Source organism: Dasypus novemcinctus, chromosome X, assembly GCF_030445035.2.
Source record: "Dasypus novemcinctus isolate mDasNov1 chromosome X, mDasNov1.1.hap2, whole genome shotgun sequence".
Lineage (NCBI taxonomy): Eukaryota > Metazoa > Chordata > Mammalia > Cingulata > Dasypodidae > Dasypus > Dasypus novemcinctus.
In genome coordinates, this window is record NC_080704.1 from 171676929 (window position 1) to 171700035 (window position 23107).

Below are 23107 nucleotides of genomic sequence, written 5' to 3' on the forward strand. Positions count from 1 at the left end.
ACTGAAGCCTCTGTCACATACAGCTACAGCAAATATTAAAGTCAGCTCACTTTCTAGGCAAATTAACATAAATCTTCACACTAAAAGCTTGATTACCTCAATTCTTAACACAGATTCATCATGTCTGGCTTTCAACAAAAAAATTACAAGGCATGCTAAAAGACAAGAAGAAACACAGTATGAAAGGACAAAGCATGTATCAGAACCAGACTCAGAGATTGCATAGATGTTGGAATTATTGTACAGAGAATTTTAAATTGCTGATTAATATATTAATGTCTTTAACAGAAAACATAGGCAACACAAAAGAATAGAAAGTTAATGCAAATGGAGAGATGGGAATTCCAAGAAGAAATCAAAAGGAAATGATATAAATAAAAAAAAACACTGTAGTGGAAATGAAGAATACCTTTGATGGGCTTATCAGTTGACTGTACAAGTTCAAGGAAAGAATCAGTGACCTTGAAGATACATCAATAGAAACTTCCTAAACTGAATTGCAAAGAGAAAAAAGAATGGAAAAAATGAAACAGAATATCCAAGAACTGTGGGCTAATTACAAAAGATGTAATATCATAATGGGAATACCAGAAGGAGAAGAAAAAAAAGGCATAGAAGAAATATTTGTAGTAATAAAGGCTGATATTTTCCGAAATTAAATATAGACACCAAACCCAGTTCCATGATGCTCAGGGAATATCAGGAAGGATAAATACGAAAAACTTCACACTTACACAAATCACATTTAAACTGCAGAAAACCAAAGGTAAAGAGAAACCTGGAAAGAAAGGTCTCTAAAGATGTATACAGGATCAATATTAGGAAAAGGACAAAACTCTGATGAAAGAAATCAGTGAAGATCGCAATACTGCTAAGAGGTCAATTTTTCCCTATCGAGATCCTAGAAAATTATTTTGTGGATATCAACAAACTGATTCTAGTTTATATGGAAAGTCAAAACACACAAAATAGCCAATACAGTATTAAAGAAAAATAAAGTTGGAGAGGTGACACTACCCAACTTCAGAACTTACTATAAAGCTATAGTAAGCAAGACAGTGTGGTGTTGGCAAAAGAAAAGACAAATAGATCAATGAAATAGAATGAAAAACCCAGAAATAGACCTACACAAATATAGTCAACTGATTTCTGACTAAAGAGCAGAGGCAATTCAATGGAAAAATGATCATCTTTACAATAAATAGTGATAGAACAATTAGCCATCCACACAGTAAATAAATCTAGACACAGACCTTATACCTTTCACAAAAACTACCTCAAAACAGATCATAGACCTAAATGTAAAATGCAACACTATAAAACTTCTAAAAGATAATGTAGGAACAAGTCAAGGTGACCTTGGGTTTAGCAATGAGTTTTTACATATAACATCAAAAGCACAATGCATGAAATAAAGAAATTGCTATGTTGGACATGATTAAAATTAAAAATGTCTGTTCTACAAAAGACACTGTTTAGAGAATTTTTGTTTTCAGACAAGCCAGAGACTGGGAGAAAATATTTGCAAAACATGGCAGCAGACCTGGCCCAGTGGTTAGGGCGTCCGTCTACCACATGGGAGGTCCACAGTTCAAACCCTGGGCCTCCTTGACCTGTGTGGAGGTGGCACATGCACAGTGCTGATGCGCACAAGAAGTACTGTGCCATGCAGGGGTGTCCCCCGTGTAGGGGAGCCCCACGTGCAAGGAGTGGGACCTGTAAGGAGAGCTGCCCAGCGGGAAAGAAAGTGCAGTCTGCCCAAGAATGGCACCGCCCACACGGAGAGCTGACACAGCAAGATGACACAACAAAAAAAACCACAGATTCCCATGCCACTGACAACAACAGAAGCGGACAAAGAAGACGCAGCAAATAGACAAAGAGAATGGACAACCGGGGTGGGGGGGGAGAAGGGGAGAGAAATAAATAAATACATCTAAAAAAAATATTTGCAAAACTTATATCTGATAAAGGACTTGTATCCAAAGTATAAAAAAGAACTCAATCTCAATAATAACAAAACAAACAACCCAATTATAAAAAATGGATAAAAGATCTGAACAAACACCTCACCAAAGATACACAAATGAAAAATAAGCATATGAAGAGTTTCAACATCATATGTCATCAGGGAATTGCAAATTATAACAATAATGAGATACCACCACATACCCATTTGAATGGCTAATATCTCCAAAACAGACAATGCCAAAGGCTGGCAAAGACATGGAATAATAGAAATTCTCATTGATTGCTGGTGGAAATGCAAAATGGTACAGTCACTTAAGAAGACAGTTTGGCAGTTTCTTAACAAAGTTAAACATGGTCATAACATACAATCCAATAATCATGCTTGAAGGTATTTACCCAATTGTGTAGAAAATTAATGTGTACATAAAAAACTGCATGGGGGAAGTGGACTTGGCCCAATGGATAGGGCATCTGCCTACCACATGGGAGGTCCACAGTTCAAACCCCGGGTCTCCTTGACCTGTGTGGAGCTGGCCCATGTGCAGTGATGATGCATGCAAGGAGTGCTGTGTCACGCAGGGGTGTCCCCCGCATAAGGGAGCCCCACGTGCAAGGAGTGGGCCCTGTAAGGAGAGCCGCTCAGCGTGAAAGAAAGTGCAGCCTGCCCAAGAATAGCGCCACACACTGAGAGAGCTGACACAACCAGATGACACATGAAAAAGAAACACAGATTACTGGTGCTGCTGATAAGGATAGAAGCGGTCACAGAACACACAGCGAATGGACACAGGAACAGACACCTGGCGGGGGAGGAGAGAGAAATAAATAAATAAATATATAAATCTTTTTTTTAAAAAACTGCATGGAATATTTCTAGCAGCTTTATTCATAATTGCCAATACCTGGGAGCAACAAAGATGTTCTCTGATGGTGAAAGGATAAACGAACTGTGATATAGCCATAGAAGGAATTTTATTAAGTGATAAGAAGAAATGACCTATTAAGTCAGAAAAAGACATGGAGGAATCTTAAATGCATATTGCTAAGTGAAAGAAGCCAGTCTGAAAAGGCTACATTCTACTGTATGATGCCAACTATATGACATTCTGGAAAAGGCAAAATGAAAGAGACACTAAAAAAATCATTGGTTGCCATGGGCTGGGGAGTCAAGGAAGGAGGGCTGTGAAACTATTCTGAATGATACTGGAATGGTGGGCACCTGATATTATACATTTGTCAAAACCTATCCACTGTACAGCACGAGGAGTGAACGTTAACGTACGCCATAGACTTTATTTAAAAATAATATTCCAAAAAAATAGTGTTCCAAAATTGGCTCATTAATTATAACAAATATACCACACTAATGCAAGATGTTAATAATACAGGAAATTGTGCTTGTGGGGAGCGGTTATGGGAGTATTCAGGAACTCTCTGTACTATCTACTCAAGTTTTCTATAAATCTAAAAATAAAGTCTACTAATTAAATTATATTTTCTAATATCAACTTCAAAGGAGAAGTCAAGGTCAAGGTAAGGTGAAATTGAAAGAGAAAGTGTCATTGAAACAAGTAAGACTTTAGCTGGGTTGTGAAGTAAGACAGAGCTTCTCAACTTGGAAAGGGCAGAGAGCATTTCCAGTTGGGATTACAGCAAGAATAAAGACTCAGAGGGCTCAAATTGCTAAGGAGCAGGAAGTAACACAGAATAAAATCAATGCAAAGACAACAGGAAGCTACTTCATGGATGCTAGAGACCCAGGCAGAGTCAGAAGAGCTGAAGCAGCATTCCAATATCCAATAAATATAGGCATGGGAGCAGACTTACCCTGAGCCAGGTCCTCATCAACACCATTCATTCACTAAACATTGAGTAAGCACCTATTGTGTTCCAGACACTTTGCTAGGTACTGAAGACACAGCAGTGAATAAAACAAACAAAAAATCTCTCTTCTCAGAGAGTTTACATTCTAGCGAGGGGAGACAGCAGAGCCTCCTCGCCTGGTGTATTCAACAAACAGCAAAGGGGAGCGGATGTGTCTCAGGTGGTTGAGTGCCTGCTTCCCACATGGGAGGGCCTGGGTTTGTCCCAGGGCCTCCTGAAAAAGCAAACAAACAACAAAACAAATGAAAAAACCAACTCAGGGGAGCTGATGTGGCTCAGTAGTTGAGCACAGGCTTCCCACATACAAGGTCCTGGGTTCAATTCCCAGTTCCAGCCAGGTACCACAAACAAACAAATAAACAAACAACAAAAGCAACAAGGAAGCCAGTGTGCCTGGAATGGAGTGGGGCAGGAAAGAGAAGGTAGGAGGTGAGAGAGAAGAGGTAACAGAGGCCAGGCTGTACAGAGCACCGAGGCCAGAATAAATAAGGGCTCTGGCTTTCACTCTGAAGGATTTAAGGAACCACTGGAGAGTCTGAGTAGCAGAGTGACTTGACTGACACCTGGGCAGGCTCACTGTGTCTTCTGTGTTAAGAATGGATAGCAGGAGGACAAGAGTGGCAGCAGAGAGACCAATGAGGAAGAAGTGATTGTCATAACCCCAGAAGAGAGGATGGGGGCTTGAACAATGGTTTTCCCAGTGGAAGTGGTGATCAATAGATTCTGGACTCAGAAAGGATTTGCTGATGGACAGATGCACGGTGTGAAAGAACAAGAGTCGAAATGACTGTCTTAGGCCTCATGTCAATGAATGAACACTTATTGAAATCAATGACTTTCAATGTCCCAAGGACACAAAGATAAATAAGACATCTTTCCTGCCCTGAAGGAACTCATACTCCATTAAGGGAAACAGACATATAAATAAGTAATTCCAGTACATTAAGTATCACAGTAGAGGTATTCAACAGTTACTGGGTCCCAGCTATATGCCAAGGCATGTGATGAGAAAGCGGGTGGTACTTGCAACGTTCTTTAAAAGAGCATAAAAGAAATTCTCACAAAGGTTCATAAAAGACATTCACAAGGGTTTTCATCACAGTGTGGCACTGGAGAGTTGGTGGCAACCTAGATGCCCACTGCTATGGAAAGGTACAAGTAAAATTTACAGAATACACAGCAGCAGTTAGAAGCAACCTAAACTAGATGTGCACACAGCAATGTGGACATAGCTCAAAAACAAAGTGTCGAGTGAGAAAAATGGGAAACAGACTTACAGTTCAAAACCATTTCTGCAAATACAAAGGACATACATAAAACACTGCAGGTCTTAAATTATCAAGGATCTATAACGACACATCACTGTGGATGCTTAGAAGAATGAGAATGGGGATGGAGGAAGACAAGGAAAAATAATACAAACAATATAAAATAATATAAACAAGAAAGGGTCCTTACTTTTGATGACAATGTGGAAGAATTGAAGGGCAAAATTTACCCTCTTTCCCTGAGAAAAAATAACTTGCTAATAGAAATGCAGCTGATAACTGCTAAGGGGCAGGGTATTGTGGGGAAGAGGAAGCACGAGCCTGAAAGTGCATCATAGCCTCAGGGAACAGCACGGAATGCACTGTGGCTTGTAGTAAAGGTGGTTGTGAAGAGCTGATTGATAAACAGTATTTGAAAGCACTGGGTAAATAGAACTACACTCTCCCCAAGGAAAGTATAATCATCCTAATCAACACCTTTCCCGTTCACGTTCACTACACTGGGATTAAAGGTAACACTCTGCTCCTATCCAGACTACTAGGAAATTCTCTCAGCACGATGGGGTCTTTGCATCCTGTGACTACCCTAAAGAACTGAGTCCAGGAGGTCATTCCTCAAGGAGTGTGGACCTTGGGCCAGCTGCTGCAAAACTGGGGCTCTATCAGCACTGATGCTGCCATTCTGGCTGGGAGTGGGGTGGGAAAGGAACTGGAGGACCAGTTCACCCCTCTTCCCCATCTCAGGTCTACCCATCTGCCAGTTAACACTCCCCCTCACATTCTCACACTACTCATTTCCCCTTCCCCGGGAACCACCTCCCCCCCATTCCGGACTGAGTCATGCCCCACTATCATAGGTGAACCTATTCTTCGCAGCCTCTATTATCATGGTTGCAACTCTACCTTTGCTTTTCTGATCATTTGACTTTTCTGTCCATCTAGGTTCAATTTCAATGCTGGCAGTCTTTTGTTGTTATTCGCTAATGTATCGCCAGCACTTAGCACAATGCCTGGCACACGGTAGGTGCTCAATAAACCTCTCACTTGAACACAAGCGTTCTAGACAGAACATGGGTCAGGTGGCTACAAGCATCGTGCGGAGGTAGGAATGAGATTGTTGGGATTTGTTCTACAGTAAGAAATTGGGGGAGGGGGGATAGTTGCAAGTTAACAGGTCACGCAGGGCCCCTACACATCGCCTGCCAGCTACAAATATGCCCAACCCACCCTCTAGTACTGGGTGAGCCTACAACAGGGACCGGAAGTGAACTGTAAAGAAATTAGCACGTGCTTAGCGCATTTTCGTTCTCTCTTTCTTTAAAACATGTATTAAGTAAAAAATGAAACTTACTGAGGGAAGAGGTTTAAGTGGGTCAGTGCTGGGTCTGATGTAGGGCGAAAATTTCCAGAGGTCCTGACCCAATCCACTGGCCCTCAAGGGATACAGGGAAACAAGCTCCAAGCCTGCCCAGACTCTCAAGAAGAGCCTCTCTGCCTCAGAGTATCACCCAAGGCTGGGTTAACGTGTTGCCACTGTTACCCGCTCAAGGTTTTCTCCCATTAAATTCTTCACCTTTATTCTTGTCCCCCACTCCACCTCCAGCTCATCAGCCTCAAAGCTGCTTAAAACATAAAACAACCCATCCACCTCCAACCCAGCCAGCCTGGACTCAGATAAGCGAATGTGGTGGATCGCTACAAGGGGTCCTTTCCCACGCCTCCGCTTACCCCTCTACGGAAAGGGGCGCTCTGGTGAAGCGGCGCAAGCTCGGCCAGCGGCGAGACCCGTCGCCGCCCTTCCCGCCTTCCCGCCTTCCCGCCTCCTGCCCTCCGTCATCCCCCGCGCACGCCGAGCCCGCGCGCCCGACGTTGGCCCGGAACCCCAGCCGGGCCCCCGCACCGCGCATGCGCTCGCGCTCTGGAGGAAAAGGGCGGGGCCGAGGGGCCTAGCCGGCGGGGGGAGGGGCGGCGCCGGTCACATGACGCCGTTTCACTGTTTACACGCGGAGCAGCCGGGCGTTCGGCCTCAGTCAAGCGTTCGGCTCCGTTTCGGTTTCACTTCCGGTGAGGGGCCGCGAGCCGACGGAGAGCGCGGGCGGTGACGGCGGCGCCGCTGCCGGGGGGCGTGCGGGAGCGCGGCGGCGGCGGCGGCAGGGCCTCGAGCGCCCGCAGCCCACCTCCCGGGGGCGGGCTCCCGGCGCGAGCAGGGGCGACGAGAAGATGGAGGAGCTGGTGGTGGAAGTGCGGGGCTCCAATGGCGCTTTCTACAAGGTACTTGGCTCTCGGGCAGGCCCCATCGCCACCCTCCCTTCCCTCCTTTTTCTTCCCAGCCTCGACAGGAGGCAGGCCTGGGGCCCTCTTCCCGAGCGTCGCGCCCGGGGTGGGGGGGCCGGGGCGCGCTCAGCGGGATGTTGTTTGGGAGGGAATGACCGGACTCGGGGCCTGCAGGACTCCCCTCCGCCCCGCGCCTTCTCCTGCTAGGGGCCCCAGCGCCTGTAGGAAGGAGAAACCCGCAGGGAGAAAGCTCCCTTTCGGGGCCAAAGCCACTCAGCCAGGGAGAGCTGGGGGTGGGCCCGGGCGGGCGGCAGGTACAAGATCTCGGCGGGAAGGGCCGGAATCCGCGTGAAGTGACGGCGATGGCTTATTTCTCTTTTCCTGAATATCCTCTCTCAGTGGCATCCAGGCCTGATGTGTGGGTAGTTGTTGAGGAGCGGGGGCGCTTCGGTCTGGCCACCTTTTGCCTAGGAAAGAGGTTGTGAGGTCTCCTTTGCTTCTCTTTTCCGGTCCAGCATTGGGACTTGGGAGAGCTCCGCTGCTTTGGGCAAGGGGTGTGAGAAAGGAGTAGCAAGAGGCTTGTGTCAGTACCAAATCACAATGGCATCAGATCTTGAGTGGTCTCTCTTTGTGGATTTCAGAAGAGATTTTTAGACTCCAAAGTTTCAGAATTATCTATCTGGACAGTGCATTGCAGAAGAAGTTGTAATTTTTCATCTTCGCTGCCTCTCCCTCCCTTTAATTTTTTTTTTTTTTAACTTGGGTGAATTCAGGAATACAAATGCTTTAGCATCTAAAAACAGGAGCAGTTCTGCTGGCCCCTTTTAAAAAATTTAAGTCCCCAAAGACCTGAATATATGCCATGAAACTTAAGGAAATTGAGAGCTTGTTATTACTAGGGAATTTTAAAAACTTGAGTGTTTGAAATATTTGTTTTGTGCTCTAAGTACTTCACTATCTTTTAATTTATAATGTTGCAGAGGACTGTTTTGTGGAGGTTTCACATAGGCATTAATGATTTTTTTTAAATTTACGCCATTGGGAATCAACTGGCATCTTACATTTTTTAAAAGCAAGATTAAAAATAACATTTTGATGTTCTCAGTGTGTTTGTTGATATGTAAACTGTGGTTCTATTAATCTCTAAAATTTCGTTTCCGCTTGGCTATATCTGTATTACTTCTGTAATGTCCCATCTTACAGTATTTTGTCAATAGACGGTGCACATGGAAGGAAGCATGGAAAATAGTTATTGCCATTGTCCAACAGAATTCAAAAGTTGATTCTAGGATAACTGTTTCAAAGGAGACTTGTTTAGCCATAGGGAAGCAAACAGTTAATGTAAACAATTTAACATATATGTTGACCAATTTAATAGGGACATGTGGAGATAGATCTGTTTCATAAATGAGTGTGTAAACTGCTCCAGTTTTGCTGTAAAAGGAGTCTAAGAAACAATCCAGCATTTATATTAACAGGGTCTCACCACAATAAAATTGTTTCAGTTGACTCTGCAGTCAAAATTTTGGTTGCATTTTTTGTATACATTAGTTCTGGTTCCAGAATTTGTAGTTTCGGTCACTAGATGTGTGGAGCTAACCATAATATACATATAAGTAGGGTCTAATGATTGATCAGTATTCTAATTGATCTTTGATATCAGCTTATAATATTGGACTTCACCCTTACTGCTTTTTAGTGGAGTTTGCTTGTCACAGAGGGCAAGTAGCATATCCTGGTCTTGAGGTATTTGTTGTTCTCTTCCAGTAACACATGATTTGCTCCAGAAGTTTATTGCTTGCAAACTGGACTATAAGAAATGCCTTTCATCTTTGCTATTAAGTCCCTCCCCCTTTTTATTTATTTATTTTTTAGCAAAGTAGCTTAATTTGAAGGTGAATTTAAAAAGAATGGATTTTCTATAGTTCCTTGGGGGGCAGGGTAAAACTTGAACAAATGCTTGTAGAGAAATTGCTATTGTGTTTTCATTTAGTTTACTTTAAGAAAACCTGAAATGGTATATATTGGTGGAAAAAAGTTTCTGTAATGAAAAAAGTTTTAATTTTTATCTGATACATAATATTGCTCTGAGTTTTAAAAGTAGAGCAAAAGTAAACAGTTGCTTATCATTGTGTCCTAGGGATGGACAGGAAAGACCAATTAAAAATGAACTACTATGGAGCAATATGATGCATTTATGAAGCGAAGTAGGAACCTTGTTCATCAAATTGATAGAAAAGCCTTTAGAAAGTAAGCAAATCAAACTACTTCAGTATAATTGTATAGACTTTGATTTTCCTACCCACCACATTGCAAAGGACAATTCTCCTTCTTCTGAGCACATAGTCCAAGTTTGCAATATAAACAAGATAGCTTATATGTTAGTAACAGTTTTATTTTTTTTTCTCTAGAAAATAACTCAAGCTCAGGATTCAGAATTAACAGAACCATGAAACCCAAACTCAAGATTGTAAAGGTTCCCTGTATTTTTCCTCTGTTGTTCATTCTTAAAAACTTGAAAACTAGTTAGTAATTAACAGTGCCACTACTTTTATGCTTAGTTATTTCTTTGACTTAGAAAAAGTCCCAGGTACTGCTTATATAACCTTACATTATTTAAGACATGATGATACTCTGAATTATGCCTCACAAACTTTTTACAAAGAATTTCCTACACAAATGTTAGAATAAGATGTCTATTCTAGGGGCATCTGCCCAAAGTAAGGTTGTTTCTTTGAACTGGGAGTTTTTATGTGTTGAGAATAGTAATGAATTAACTCCATTTTAGAAGCAAAATGAATATAACTCCAATATGAATGTACTAATATATCTTAAGAGTCCTGGGTTTTATGTACCAGTATGGAAACATAAGATGCAAGACATTTTAATTTTCTAAAATACAGCGCTGATACTTGATTCATCATATGGTATAATTATGCTAGATTGCATTTTTATTATACTCTATTGTATCTTTTTTTTTTTTTAATTTTGGTATCCTAGGAAAGAGATTTCCATTTCATGAGTAGTATTATGGTAGTTAACAGCGACATTTGATTAAATGATGAACAATTGAGGGATTTTCTTTTAAGTAAAGACATTATTGGCCTAAAATGTCATTTCTACTACATAGACTGACAGAATGAGTGTTTTTCTACAAATAAACTTGCATGAGGTTTACTAGTCCTGTTTTCTCAAGTCTGTATGCAGGTGTTATTTTGTACTTCGAGGAAGTGAATTACTCAAACAATTCAACCACATTTTCATTCCTTTCCAGAGTCTATAACTTTTTTTTCTTTATTTTTAAAGATATTCTAGATTACATAAAAGCTACATTGAAAATATCGTATACCCCACCTCTTGCCCCTTTCACATTTTCCCGTATTCATAAAATCTTTCATCAGTGTCATATTTGTTGGAAGTGTTGAACACACATTGAAGCATTGCTACTAACCGCGGTCTATAGTTTACATAATGGTTTATACTTTGCCCCATATAACTTCAAAGGTTTTTACAAGATGTGTAATGGCCTGTATCTGTCATTGCAGTACCATGCAGAACAATTCCAATGTCCCCAAAATGTCTCATGTTAGACCTCTTCTTCCCTCTCCTTCCCTCAGAACCTCTGGTGACCACTGTTTATACCACCCTGAACATGCCCCATCTCATCTGATCTCAGAAACTATGCAGGATTGGGCCTAGTTAATACTTGGATGGGAGACCACTGTCTTTATATCATTGTTACAGGTTCTTCCATTACTACAATAATAATAAGTCTACTTTGGTCCATTGTTTGCATTCTCCCCTTATGCTTGCTCATTCCTCAGTCTTGAGGATTTCGGGATGGCGATGCCCACTCTGCTGCTGATTCAGAGGGGACTTAGATCCCATGGAGCAGATGAACGGAACTGCCTTGCTTGCAGTTGTAGATATGCTCCGTTTTTTTGGTGATGGACGTTGATGATCATCATCATTTTGTTCGTTGTCCTGGATGAGTCCAGTGTTGGCTGCAAGTCTGCTGGCATTCAGGGCTCAACTGACATATGAACAGACTGAAAATTTTAAGTCTCTGGGACATATATTTAACCAGTATAGTGCTAATTATAGGTTTAAATAAAAGAAGCAGAAGGACCATATGAAGGAAAATTATGAATGAGCGTAATGCTGTTACATTGGGGAGATGGGTTAACATATAATTTCAAGGTAATACCCACGATAGAGTGCCGGTTTCCTGGAGTTGCATGCCCTGCCTATAGTGTCCAGATGTCTCTAGAGACCTAAGGAGCACCCCTTCTTAAGGCAATATTTACTAGGAAGTGGACTTGGCCCAGTGGTTAGGACGTCCGCCTACCACATGGGAGGTCCGCGGTTCAAACCCCAGGCCTTCTTGACCTGTGTGGAGCAAGGAGTGCCCTGTGTGTCCCTGCATAGGGGAACCCCATGCGCAAGGAGTACACCCCATAAGGAGAGCCATCCAGTGCCCAAGAATTGCTCCGCACACTCGGAGAGCTGAAACAACGAGGTGACGCAATAAAAAGAAACACAGATTCCCATGCTGCTGACAGCAACAGAAGCGGGCAAAGAAGAACACGCAGCAAATAGACACAGACAGAGAAGAGACAACTGGGATGGGGGAGGGAGGGGAGAGAAAATAAATAAATAAATATATAAATCTTAAAAAAAAAAAAAGGCAATGTTTACTGTGCCAGTCTGTCAGGTCCTCCTAAGATGTGCATAAATGTAACCTCTGGAATGACCTCCTGACTCACTTTGAAATCTCTTAGCTCTAAAAGCTCATTTGCATTTAATCCTTGTCCCTTTTGATCAAGATCTAGCTAGTTGGCACTTGGCAATAATCCCTCATTGCCAGGGAGGCTCATACCTGGGAGTCATGTCCCACACCAGGGTGGGGTGGGATGGGGGAAGGCAGTGGGCTTATATGCTCAGTTTGGCTTAGAGAGAGACCACATTGGAGTAACAAAGAGGTTTTCAGGAGGTAACTCTTAGGCAATATGTATTACTAGGCTAAGTTTCAGTTTTACTGGAATAACGTTTTAAGTACAAGCATCAATATCAAGGGTCTCATGTACTGGTTTGTCCTCTTTACCTAGGCACAGCCTATGTACTACAGAGATTCTTGCTACACTATTAGAGAATGTAGCAGAACTCCCGAGGATGGGAATTTAATGTTTTGTTGGTTATTCTGTGGGTTTCCACCCACTGAGATAACACCCCATGACCACAATAATTGCTCAGATACGTAGGAAACAGACCAGTATGTCAAGCCCTCAATATTAATCTTTGTAAATATGAACCTTATTATTGAAAAATTGAAACTTAGTGGTTATCATAGTTTCTGAGGGGTGGGGGAGGGAAGACTAGGTGGAACATACGGCATTTTTAGGGCATTGGAATTGTTCTGCATGACTTTGCAGTGACAGATATGGGCCATTAAACATTTTGTAAAAACCTGTAAAATTGTATAGTGCAGAATGTAAACTGTTGACCATGGCTTCTAGCAGTGCTTCAATATTTGTTCATCAATTGTAACAAACGAACCATTCTCATGTAAGAGGTTATTGATAGGGGGAAATGTGAAAGGGGAAGATGGTGGGGTATATGAAAATCCCCTATATTTTCAATGTGACTTTTCTGTAACTTAAAGCTTCTTTGAAAATAAAGTAAGAAAAAAAACTACTGGGGGAACATACAGAAGAAATTGTAAATATACATAAAAGATAACAGATCTTATGATGATGAAAGGCACTATGTAAGAAAGTGGTTTTTTGGCCTTCCTTTTTGGGGGTGTTGAATTACAGAAAAGTTACAGTTATGGCAGGGGAGGATCACTGGTGTAGGGTGTCAGTGGTGGGGGGATGTGTCAGGAAGGATGCACCCAGGAATGCCTTTATGGAATATACCTTTTTAGTATTTAGTATCCTTGTAGAAACAGTGATGGTTTTTTCTTTCCTTTTGAACTGCATTTTTGCACTCTTTACTCAAGACTTTCTCAGTATTCTGATAATCTCCAAATTATTTACTAAGTGCACATTTCAATGGCATAGTAAGTGGATTTTTGATTCCTGCCCATTTATAGGAATGTGCTTCACGAGATGACCAAGACCATAATTATGATAATAGTTAGCAGGTGCTGAGTGCTTTCTAGGTGCCAGGCACTGTTTTAGGTACTTTACCTCTGCTAATTAGTTTCGTCATCCCCCATATTTCTGAGGTACTCTTATTCCCACTTTATAAATGAGGATGTTGATGTACAGAGAGGTTAGATGTCACAGAATTCTTAAGGGTCAGATCTGGGAACATGAAACCAGACAGTCTTATGTTTTAAAATGATGACATTGAGCTTGAAAAAAAATAGTTTGATTTGATTTCCTGCTCATTTTTATTTTATTTTTTTTAATGTTTTCAGTCTTTTTTTAAAGATACATAGATCACACAAAAAGTTACATTAAAAAATATGAGGTTCCCATATACCTCACTCCCCACCCCACTCTCACTCCCTCCCACATCAACAGCCTCTTTCAACAGTGTGGCACATACATTGCATTTGATGAATACATTTTGGATCCTGCTCATTTTTACATTTCATTGTAACTTTTGATTGTGTTTTTTACTGTAACACTGCCTTAGCACTCAGTAGCTACAGTTGCAGTTTATGTTAGCATTATTTACTGGATACAAAGATGTCATGAAATATTCAGTCTGTGTATCAGATTCCCTTTTTTTTATTAATTCTTGCATCTTGACATACTATCCTATATTTCTATGAATGTTTATTAAAGAAAAATAAAACTAGAAATCTTTGACCCTGCTATGAAATTTGCTTTTATTATGTTGGGAGTTCATAAGAACCAAAGCACCCAAAAGTTAATTTTTTAAAATTTTATTTAAAAAAAATTTTAAGGATACTTACATTATACAAATATCATATAAAAATATAGAGCATTCCCATATGCCCCATTCACCACACTTCCCACATTTTCTCACATTAACAACATTTCTTGATTAGTGAAGTACATTCATTGTAATTGAACACATTTTGGAGCATTGCCACTAAGCGTGGATTAAAGTTTACATTTTAGTATACACTCCCACACAAATCTGTAGGTTATGAAAAGTTTATAATGGCATGTATCTTTTGGTTCAGTGTCATTCAGGACAATTCCCAAGTCCCCAAAATGCCCCCATATTACTCCTGTTTTTCCCTTTTCCTGCCCTCAGTACCTCTTGTAGTCACTGCCTCCACATCAATGATACGATTTTGTCCATTGCTAGAATCACAATAAGTCTATGGTAGAATACCAGTAAATCTACTTTAGTCCATCATTCATTCCCTATTCCTGAGGATTCTGAGGTGGTGATGTCCACTCCACCTCTAATTGAGAGGGGGCTGTGTTTCCATAGGGCCAGTGGATGAGACTCTCTTGCTTGCAGTTGTAGACTCTCTCACTTCCTTGGTATGGTACTTGTCCATCATCACCTCTCTGTTGGCTATTTGTCCTGGCACCCAAAAGTTAATTGACTCAATTAATACTGTTGTCTCTGTACTTGGATTCTGTATTGTCCTTGGGTCATGGAGAGCCAGAAAGAGTTGTATTTGTCCTAGAATTAGTGGTAAACAATCAAATGAAATTGAGTATTCTTAGACGTGATCTGTGGTTGGAAGGAGCGTTGATGAAGTTTATTGTACTTTCCCCTTTCTGATTGTTTATTCCCTCACATTATTAGTGTCCAAATACAAAGGGTGACAAAGTAATAACAAGTTTTATATATGAAGCCTTGGGTTTGAATCTTATTTTATTGCAATCCATATGTCCTTATCCTCTATCACCTGCACATTATCTTTATGATGCGTATTTTGCAATGCTCTAAGTTGCCTATAATGAGAATTATTAAAGCACTACATCTCCTGTCTTCAGTAAATGAGAGAAGCCTACTGATGATGGCCAAGTAGTAATTACATTCAGTGTTAGTCAGGAGCTTACATTGACATTTCTATGCACAATGACCTCACTTGTCACCAGCAGCTCATGTTTGAGAGAGAGTTTACTAAGCTAAGGGGAGTGGGGGGATACTGGAGGAGTAAAAGTTTAACCAAATAGGGATGGACTTCCTTGTTTTATCAATTCTGGTATTGTAATGTTTGAATTGGATGTCCCTAGTCATTGTGTACTTGGTAAGTATGATTTTGTGATTGCCTATTTGACCCAGTTTCCCTTAAGTTGGGGTTGTTTTTTGTTTTTGTTTTATTTTATTTTTTAATTTATTGAAGTATATCAGTCATACATAAACATACATAAACAATAAGTATACAGTAATAGTTGTGAACTTCATACAGGACTCTCTCACCTCCCCCTACCACTATTACCTTACATTGTTGTTAAACCTTTTTAACTATGGTTAAAAAGCATTGTCAAATATTACTACTAACCAAAGTATTTTCCCCCAACCCCTCCATTATTATCTTTATTTCATTTATATATGGATATATGTAAACAATACGTGTATAATAAAAGTTGTGAACTTAAAAAGCAGACATGCATGACATCATACCAGGGTCCCATACATCGACCCTCCACCAACACCTTGAATTGTTGTGAGATGTTTGTTACAAATTATGAAAGAATATTGTCAAAATCTTATTACCAATTACAGTCCTTATCTTATATTTGTTATATTTTTCCCCAAACCCACCCTCTTATTATTTTTTAAATATATTTTTTATGACAAGTTGTAAATTTATTTTAAAAATCATGACATATGCAGATTTCCCAAACAGTACCCCTCTATCAGCACACCACAGTGGCACATTTGTTACAAATAGTATATCATCTGATTGTTACCATGTTCGTAATGTACATTTGGCACACATTTTCCATACTGCCCTATTATCAACACAGTACATCTTTGGCATAGATGCAAGAATATTATTTTACTGCTAACCACAGTCCATATGTCACTCCAGTTGTATCTTTCCCATGCTTCTCCACATTCTCACCACCCTGCAATAGTGATGTACATTTGCTCTAGCTAACAAAGGACACTCTTGCATCTGTACCATCAATTCTCATCCACCTCTTGGTTTACTGTGCTGTTCTGTTCCTTCAATATTCTCTAGCATTCTGTTAATTGGAATTTACATACCTAGACTACCATTTTCAGTCACATCCCCATTAATAAACTAGTTGTTACTCACTATTTGTTACCATCCACTCTATATATTTCCACACTTTTACAGTCAAGCTAATTAAAACTGCTACATATATTAAACATCAGTAGTCCATCTCAGTCCTCCTCTTATCTCCTTTAGGAATCTATCACCACCAGGTCTTGAAGATATTTTCCTACAATTTCTTCTAGAAGCTTTATGGCTATTGCTTTTATTTTTAGGTTCTTGATCCATTTTGGGTTAATTTTTGGATAAAGTGTGAGATAGGGGTCCCATTTCCTTCTTTTGGCTATAGATATCCAGTTCTTTCAGCACTATTTGTTGAATGGACTGTTCTGCCCAAGCTGCGTGGGTTTCACAGGCTAGTCAAAAATCACTTCATCATACATGTGAGGGTCTGTTTCTGAACCATCAGTTTGGTTCCATTGGTCTGTGTGTTTGTCTTTATCCCAATACCACGGTGTTTTTACCACTATAGCTAGGTAATTAAAGTCTAGAGAGGAGAGTTCGCTTTTCCATTTTAAGATCTTTCTGGCTATTCAGGACCCCTTACCCTTCAAAATAATTGGTAATTGTGCTTTCAATTAAAAAAAATGCTGATGGACTTTTTATCTGTCATTTTATTTTCATCACTCTTGACACTTGTAGTTACTTTTATTAATATAATCTTCATTTCTAGACCTTCTACTAGGCTTTTCTCCTTTCTTTTCTTTTCAGGCTCTAGCACACCCTTTAGAATTTCCTGAAAATCTGGTCTCTTGCTTAGAAATTTTCTCAGTTTCTGTTTATCTGTAAATATTCTAATATTGCCCCCATTTTTGAAAGACAATCTTGCTAGATATAAGATTCTTGGCTGTAAGTTTTTTTCTTGTAGTATCTTAAATATATAACACCACTGTCTTCTTGCATTCATGGTTTCTAGTGAGAAATCAGCACTTATCTTATTGGGTATCCCTTATATGTTAGGTATGGCTTTTCTCTTGCTGTTCTCAGAATTCTCTCTTTGTCTTTGGCATTTGACATTCTGATGAGTATGTGTCTCAGAGTCGGTCTATTCAGATTTTTTCAGATGGGAGTACGTTGTGATTCTTGGAATGGATATCTATGTCCTTCAGTAGGATTGGGAAATTTTCTACCATTATTTCTTCAAACATTCCTTCTGCCCCGTTTCCCTTTTCTTCTCCTGGGATACCCATGACATGTATGTTTGTCCGTCTTTTGCTGTCATTTAGTTCCCTGAGACGTTGTTCAAATTTTTCCATTCTTTTCTTCATCTGTTCTTTTGTATGTTCACATTTCAGAGGCCATTTATTCAAGCTCACCAATCCTTTTTTCTGCCTCCTCAAATCTGCTATTATGTGATTCCAATGTTTTTTTTTTTTTTTTTTTTTTTTTTAAGATTTTTATTTATTTATTTAATTTCCCCCCTCCCCTGGTTGTCTGTTCTTGGTGTCTATTTGCTGTGTCTTGTTTCTTTGTCCGCTTCTGTTGTCGTCAGCGGCACGGGAAGTGTGGGCGGCGCCATTCCTGGGCAGGCTGCTCTTTCTTTTCACGCTGGGCGGCTTTCCTCACGGGTGCACTCCTTGCGAGTGGGGCTCCCCCACGCGGGGACACCCTTGCGTGGCACTGCACTCCTTGCGCGCATCAGCACTGCGCATGGCCAGCTCCACACGGGTCAAGGAGGCCAGGGGTTTGAACCGCGGACCTCCCATATGGTAGACGGACGCCCTAACCACTGGGCCAAAGTCCGTTTCCCCCAATGTTTTTTTAAAAATTCATTTATTGTGCCTGTCATTCCCATAAGATTGGCTATTTTTCTTTGTATGGTTTCAAATTCATCTTTGTGCTTATCCAATGTCTTTTTTTTTTTTAAAGACTTATTTATTTCTCTCCCCTCTCCCGTCCCCCATTATCTGCTCTCTGTGTCCATTAACTGGGTGTTCTTCTGTGTCTGTTTGTATTCTCATTAGGCAGCTCTGGGAACCTATCCTGGGATCTTCCGGAGTGGGAGAGAGGCGATTACTCTCACGCACCACCTCAAGTCCCTGTTCTGCTACATCTTCTTATTTTCTCTCCCATGTCTCTTGTTGCATCGCCAGCTCTCCACGTCAGCCAGCACTCCTGCATGGGGCGGCATTCCTGCGTCAGCCAGCACTCTGCATGGGCCAGCTCATCACATGAGCCAGCTTGCCCTCACCAGGAGCCCCTGGGCATCAAACCATGGACCTCCTGTATCTTAGACAGGAGCGCAATTGGTTGACCCACATCCATTTCCCCCAGTGTCTTAATATCCTTAATATCTGTAGCCATCTCATTGAATATATTAAGGAGATTTGTTTGAACATCTATTACCAGTTGTCTCAACTCCTTTATGTCATCCGGAGGCTTATCTTGTTCCTTTACTGGACCATATCTTCCTATTTCTTTGTGTGGATTGTAATTTTTTTGTTGGTGTCTTGGCACTTGGCTTACTAGAGTATTGATTCTGGGTGTAGTTTTTCTCTCTAGTTTAGGGGTTTCTGCCATTTCTCCCTTGCTGATTGTGCAGCAGGAACCAAGGATGTAGTTGGTGCAATAAGCTGTGGAGGCTCAAGCTGCCCTCATTACCCCAGGGACTAATGAAGCTTCTCTTAACTTTTTACTTTGCCAGGGTTGGGCACAGAGTCACAGCTGTGGAATAATCCAGGTCGTACAGGCCTAGACTGTAGTTACCCAGAGAGACTGATGAAGCTTCACGCCCCTTTCTCCCCTTCCTGGGGTGGGGAGGGAGCTGCAGGTGTGGACAGCAATCTATGCAGTGTGGGTCCAAGATGACCATGCTTGCCCCAATAGACTTCGATTATTCAGTCTGTGCCAGCCAAATGTACCTGTAGTTACCTGGATAGGCTCGTGCAGGGCCTACCTGCCTCCTCCCTGCCAGAAGTTGGGCTGATGCCTATGCTGGAGCTGCAGGCTGATCTGAGGGAAAGAAACGGGTTCCTACCATCACTGTGATTTTCGGTCAACCTGGCTTCCCTTCATGCTGGGAGCATTGTCAATGTGGCGGCCACTGGCCTCTTTCTGACCTGGGACAACTTCAAACTTTAGCTGTACTTAGGGTTATAGTCTAGCCAGCTGAATCCACCAATCAGTACCTGAAATCGGTGGCCAGCTGTCTCCTCCTCCCCTGTTTTTGGGAAATGGAACTTCAGATTCCAGCCACAGAATAGCTCCTGGGGCAGCTTGTGCTGCCAAAGTAGGATGATCACCAGCCTCGCACCTTGGCCAGTAATTTCCCAGAGACGCTGGTGCAGGTTCCCCAGCTTCCTCCCTACTGGAGGTGGGGCTGGGGCCTAGGCTAGAGCTTCAGTCTGATCTGGATGGAAAGAAGCGGGTCCCCACCAGCACTGTGATTTTCAGTCCACGCCACTTCCCCTTGTGCCTGGTGCAAAGTTAAAATGGCGGCTACCGGCCTCTTTCTGGCTTGGACAGGCTCAAACTTTAGCTGTTCTCAGGATTATACTTTAGCCCGTTGAATTTACTCATCAATAGCTGAATTTGGTGCTCAACCGTCTCTTCCTCCCACTTTTTGACAAGTGGAGCTTTTAATTCCAGCTGCGGAACAGCTGCAGAGGCAGCTTATACCTCCAGTGGAGGATGGGCACCGGTTTCCACGGTGTGGAGCCCTCTACTTAATGAGTCTTTTATGTAGATGGGCAGTCTCCTCTTTCCATTCCTTCTAGTATGTTGCAGGATGCTCTTCTGGTCTCCCAGAGCCCCCAGACAGGTGCTTCAGCTACCTCCAGATAGCTCTGGGTGTTTACTAACTGCCCTGTAGCAGGAGCTGATACTAGGAGCTACTTCCTCTGCCACCATCTTGGTGGTTCCATTATGGTTTTGGTTTTCCTGTTAATCCCCCCTAATAAGGAGCCTGTCTTGGTGTTAACAGTACTTTGTCACCTTTCTCAACCCACAAAGATTTCTACCACATTTTTTTCCTTCCTAGAGTCTAAATAAACTTTAAGTATGCAGTATCTTCGTGGAAGCATCCCTTTCTTCTGTCCCAATTCTTAAAGCTTTTATAACAGTGTTCTTTAGTTGGGATAGATCTTGCCTCTAGATGCAACTGCATTTATGATTCCCCATCTTTTATAAAATGTGCCCCTCTCTGCTTTCTCTCTCATTTATTTAGTGCCTCCCAGACACTTGAGACATGTAATTTCATGATTCTTATAACAACCTTGGGGGTGAGGTTCCGTTCCCCTGTATCTATTCATTACTGGTAGAAGAGGAATCTGAGACCCAGAGATCACTACTCTGAGAGTCCCACTGCTATGTGGTAGGGCTAAGATTTCGAACCCAGGTCTGATTCACAGCAAAATTCTTACTGATGCCTGTGAGAGTCCAAGCCTTCCTCCAATAGTGCATCTCCCTCCCTGCATTCATTGCAACCCTTTAAGCCTGCATTTTGAAACCTCTAAGAAATCCCCTTAGCCTGTTGTCTCCCCCAACACAACTTTGCTTGATGTGGATGGGTAGGGCTTACAGCAAAGTGGAATGTTCCCAGTTATTGGTGGGTGGGGTGTTAGTGTTTTAGAGGCTGCAAGGGAGCAAGAGTAAGAGTGTTAGGGTGAGGAACGGGTGGGGCCAGAAGGAGGATTCTTGGAAAAAGTATGATGAGGAAAGCAGATGTGGCTCAAGTGATTAGGCTCCCATCTATCATATGAGAGGTCCAGGGTTCGATTTGCAGGGCCTTCTGGTGAAGGCAAGCTGGCCCGCGTGGCGAGCCGGCCTCCGCAGAGAGCTGGCACAGCAAGATGATGCAACAAAAAGAGACACAGAGAAGAGACAATGAGAGATGCAGCAGACCAGGGAACTGAGGTGGTGCAAGCCATTGAGTGCCTCTCTCCCACTCCAGAATGTCCCAGGATCCGTTGCTGGTGCTGCCTAAAGAGAAAGACGAGAAGAGAAGTCAAACAGACACAGAAGAGCACATAGTGAATCAGTACAGAGAGCAGACAGCAAGCGCAAACAATGGGGGGTGGGGTGGGAAGAAAGAAAGAACCTTAAACACTTGTTAAAAAGTATGATGAGAAGCAGGAAGACTTGTTGAAAGTGACTGTTTAGTACAAGGCCTTAGGAATCACAGAAGGTATATGTCCTTAGGGTGAATGTATGCAGCCGGAGACAGCTCATGAGGCTTTCTTAGTTTTTTTTTTTAACAGATAAATTTTAATGATACATATTTATAAAGCACACAATTCATCCAAAGTGTGCAATCGATAATATTTGGTATAATCACACAGTTGTACATGCATCACTTTGATCACCATTAGAGCATTTTCATTATTTCAATAATAATAACAGACAAACGAGGTCTTTCTTCACCTCTCAGTCTATTTCCCCTGTTGGACATAGCTGCTATTTTTGGCTGTTCTTGCACATTTATTTGTTTATTATGCAGTTTTATTGAGATGTATTTACATACCATATGATCTATCCAAAGTGTATAATCAGTGCCTTTTTTTTAGCTGTTAGAAAGTCCTTTATAGTAAAATTGTGAAATAGATTGAAAGAACTTACAAATTTTAAAAGAGGGAAGGCCAGGTTAGATTTATTATAATAATTATTTTAAAAATTAGCTTGGCAACATTTATAAATGTAAATAATTCAGGTATAATAGAAATTATAGCAAAATTCTAATTTTTATATTACAGCTCTAACTATTGGACATAATGAAATAAATTATTTGTTTAGTTATTTAGTTTCCATTTAGGCCATAATTCTGTCTGTATAATCAAATTCCTATTTGGGAATTCCTCACATCATGTTGGACTGAATTACAGCAAATACCAGTTTGCCAAGTCATAATTTTATGAGGCACAAAAACTCAAAATCTTGTTCAGCAGTAGTCATCCTAAATCATTATTGATCCAGATAGATTTTTTTAGAGAGTATGGGGGAAAAGGTGGGGAGGAGCATATGTGGCTCAAGTGACTGAGATCCCACCTACCACATGGGAGGTCCCTGGATTGGTTCCCAGTGCCTCCTAAAGAAGACAGTGAGCTATTAAAAAGTAATGAAAAAATATTTTAAAAATAAAAAAATAGAGTATGAATAAGAAGGGTTAAAGAAAAATAATAAAGTATCCAAAAATATCTCTTCTCCACCCCTCCTCAGTTAAAAGCAAGTGTTTATTTTGTATGAAAAAAATTACAGAATACTGATCACAGGAATAATTTGCCAGTCGCACTGAGTAATTATTATTCATATACTATAATCTTGTTATTTTACATTTATCTAGTCTAGTCCAGTTCTTTTTTTGGTTACTATTTGCATACAATACCTTTTTCCAACCTTTCACTTTTAACGTAGTTGTGTCCCTAAGTCTAAGGTGGGTTTCTTGTAGACAACATATAGGTGGCTCACATATTTTTATCCATTCTATCAGTCTGTGTCTTTTCCTTGGGAGTTCAAGCCATTAACATTCCGTGTTACTACTGTAAAAGCATTACTTTATCCATTTTGTCTTTTGGTTCTCTGTTGT

General features: G+C 41.2%; 1 protein-coding gene across 18 annotated transcripts in view; it reads left to right on the forward strand.

Annotated features, from left to right (window-relative positions):
* Positions 1-7071: 7071 nt before the first annotated feature.
* The window catches only part of FMR1 (fragile X messenger ribonucleoprotein 1), a 52594-nt gene continuing 36558 nt past the window's right edge, over positions 7072-23107 (forward strand). For 5 of the 18 annotated variants that reach the window (XM_004478470.5, XM_004478484.5, XM_004478473.5 and 2 more), the window contains exon 1: positions 7237-7394. In XM_004478470.5, the coding sequence (XP_004478527.1) occupies positions 7344-7394 (51 nt within the window). In that variant the 5' untranslated portion in view covers positions 7237-7343. The other 13 variants (XM_004478477.5, XM_004478469.5, XM_004478472.5 and 10 more) reach the window with 9 other exon arrangements.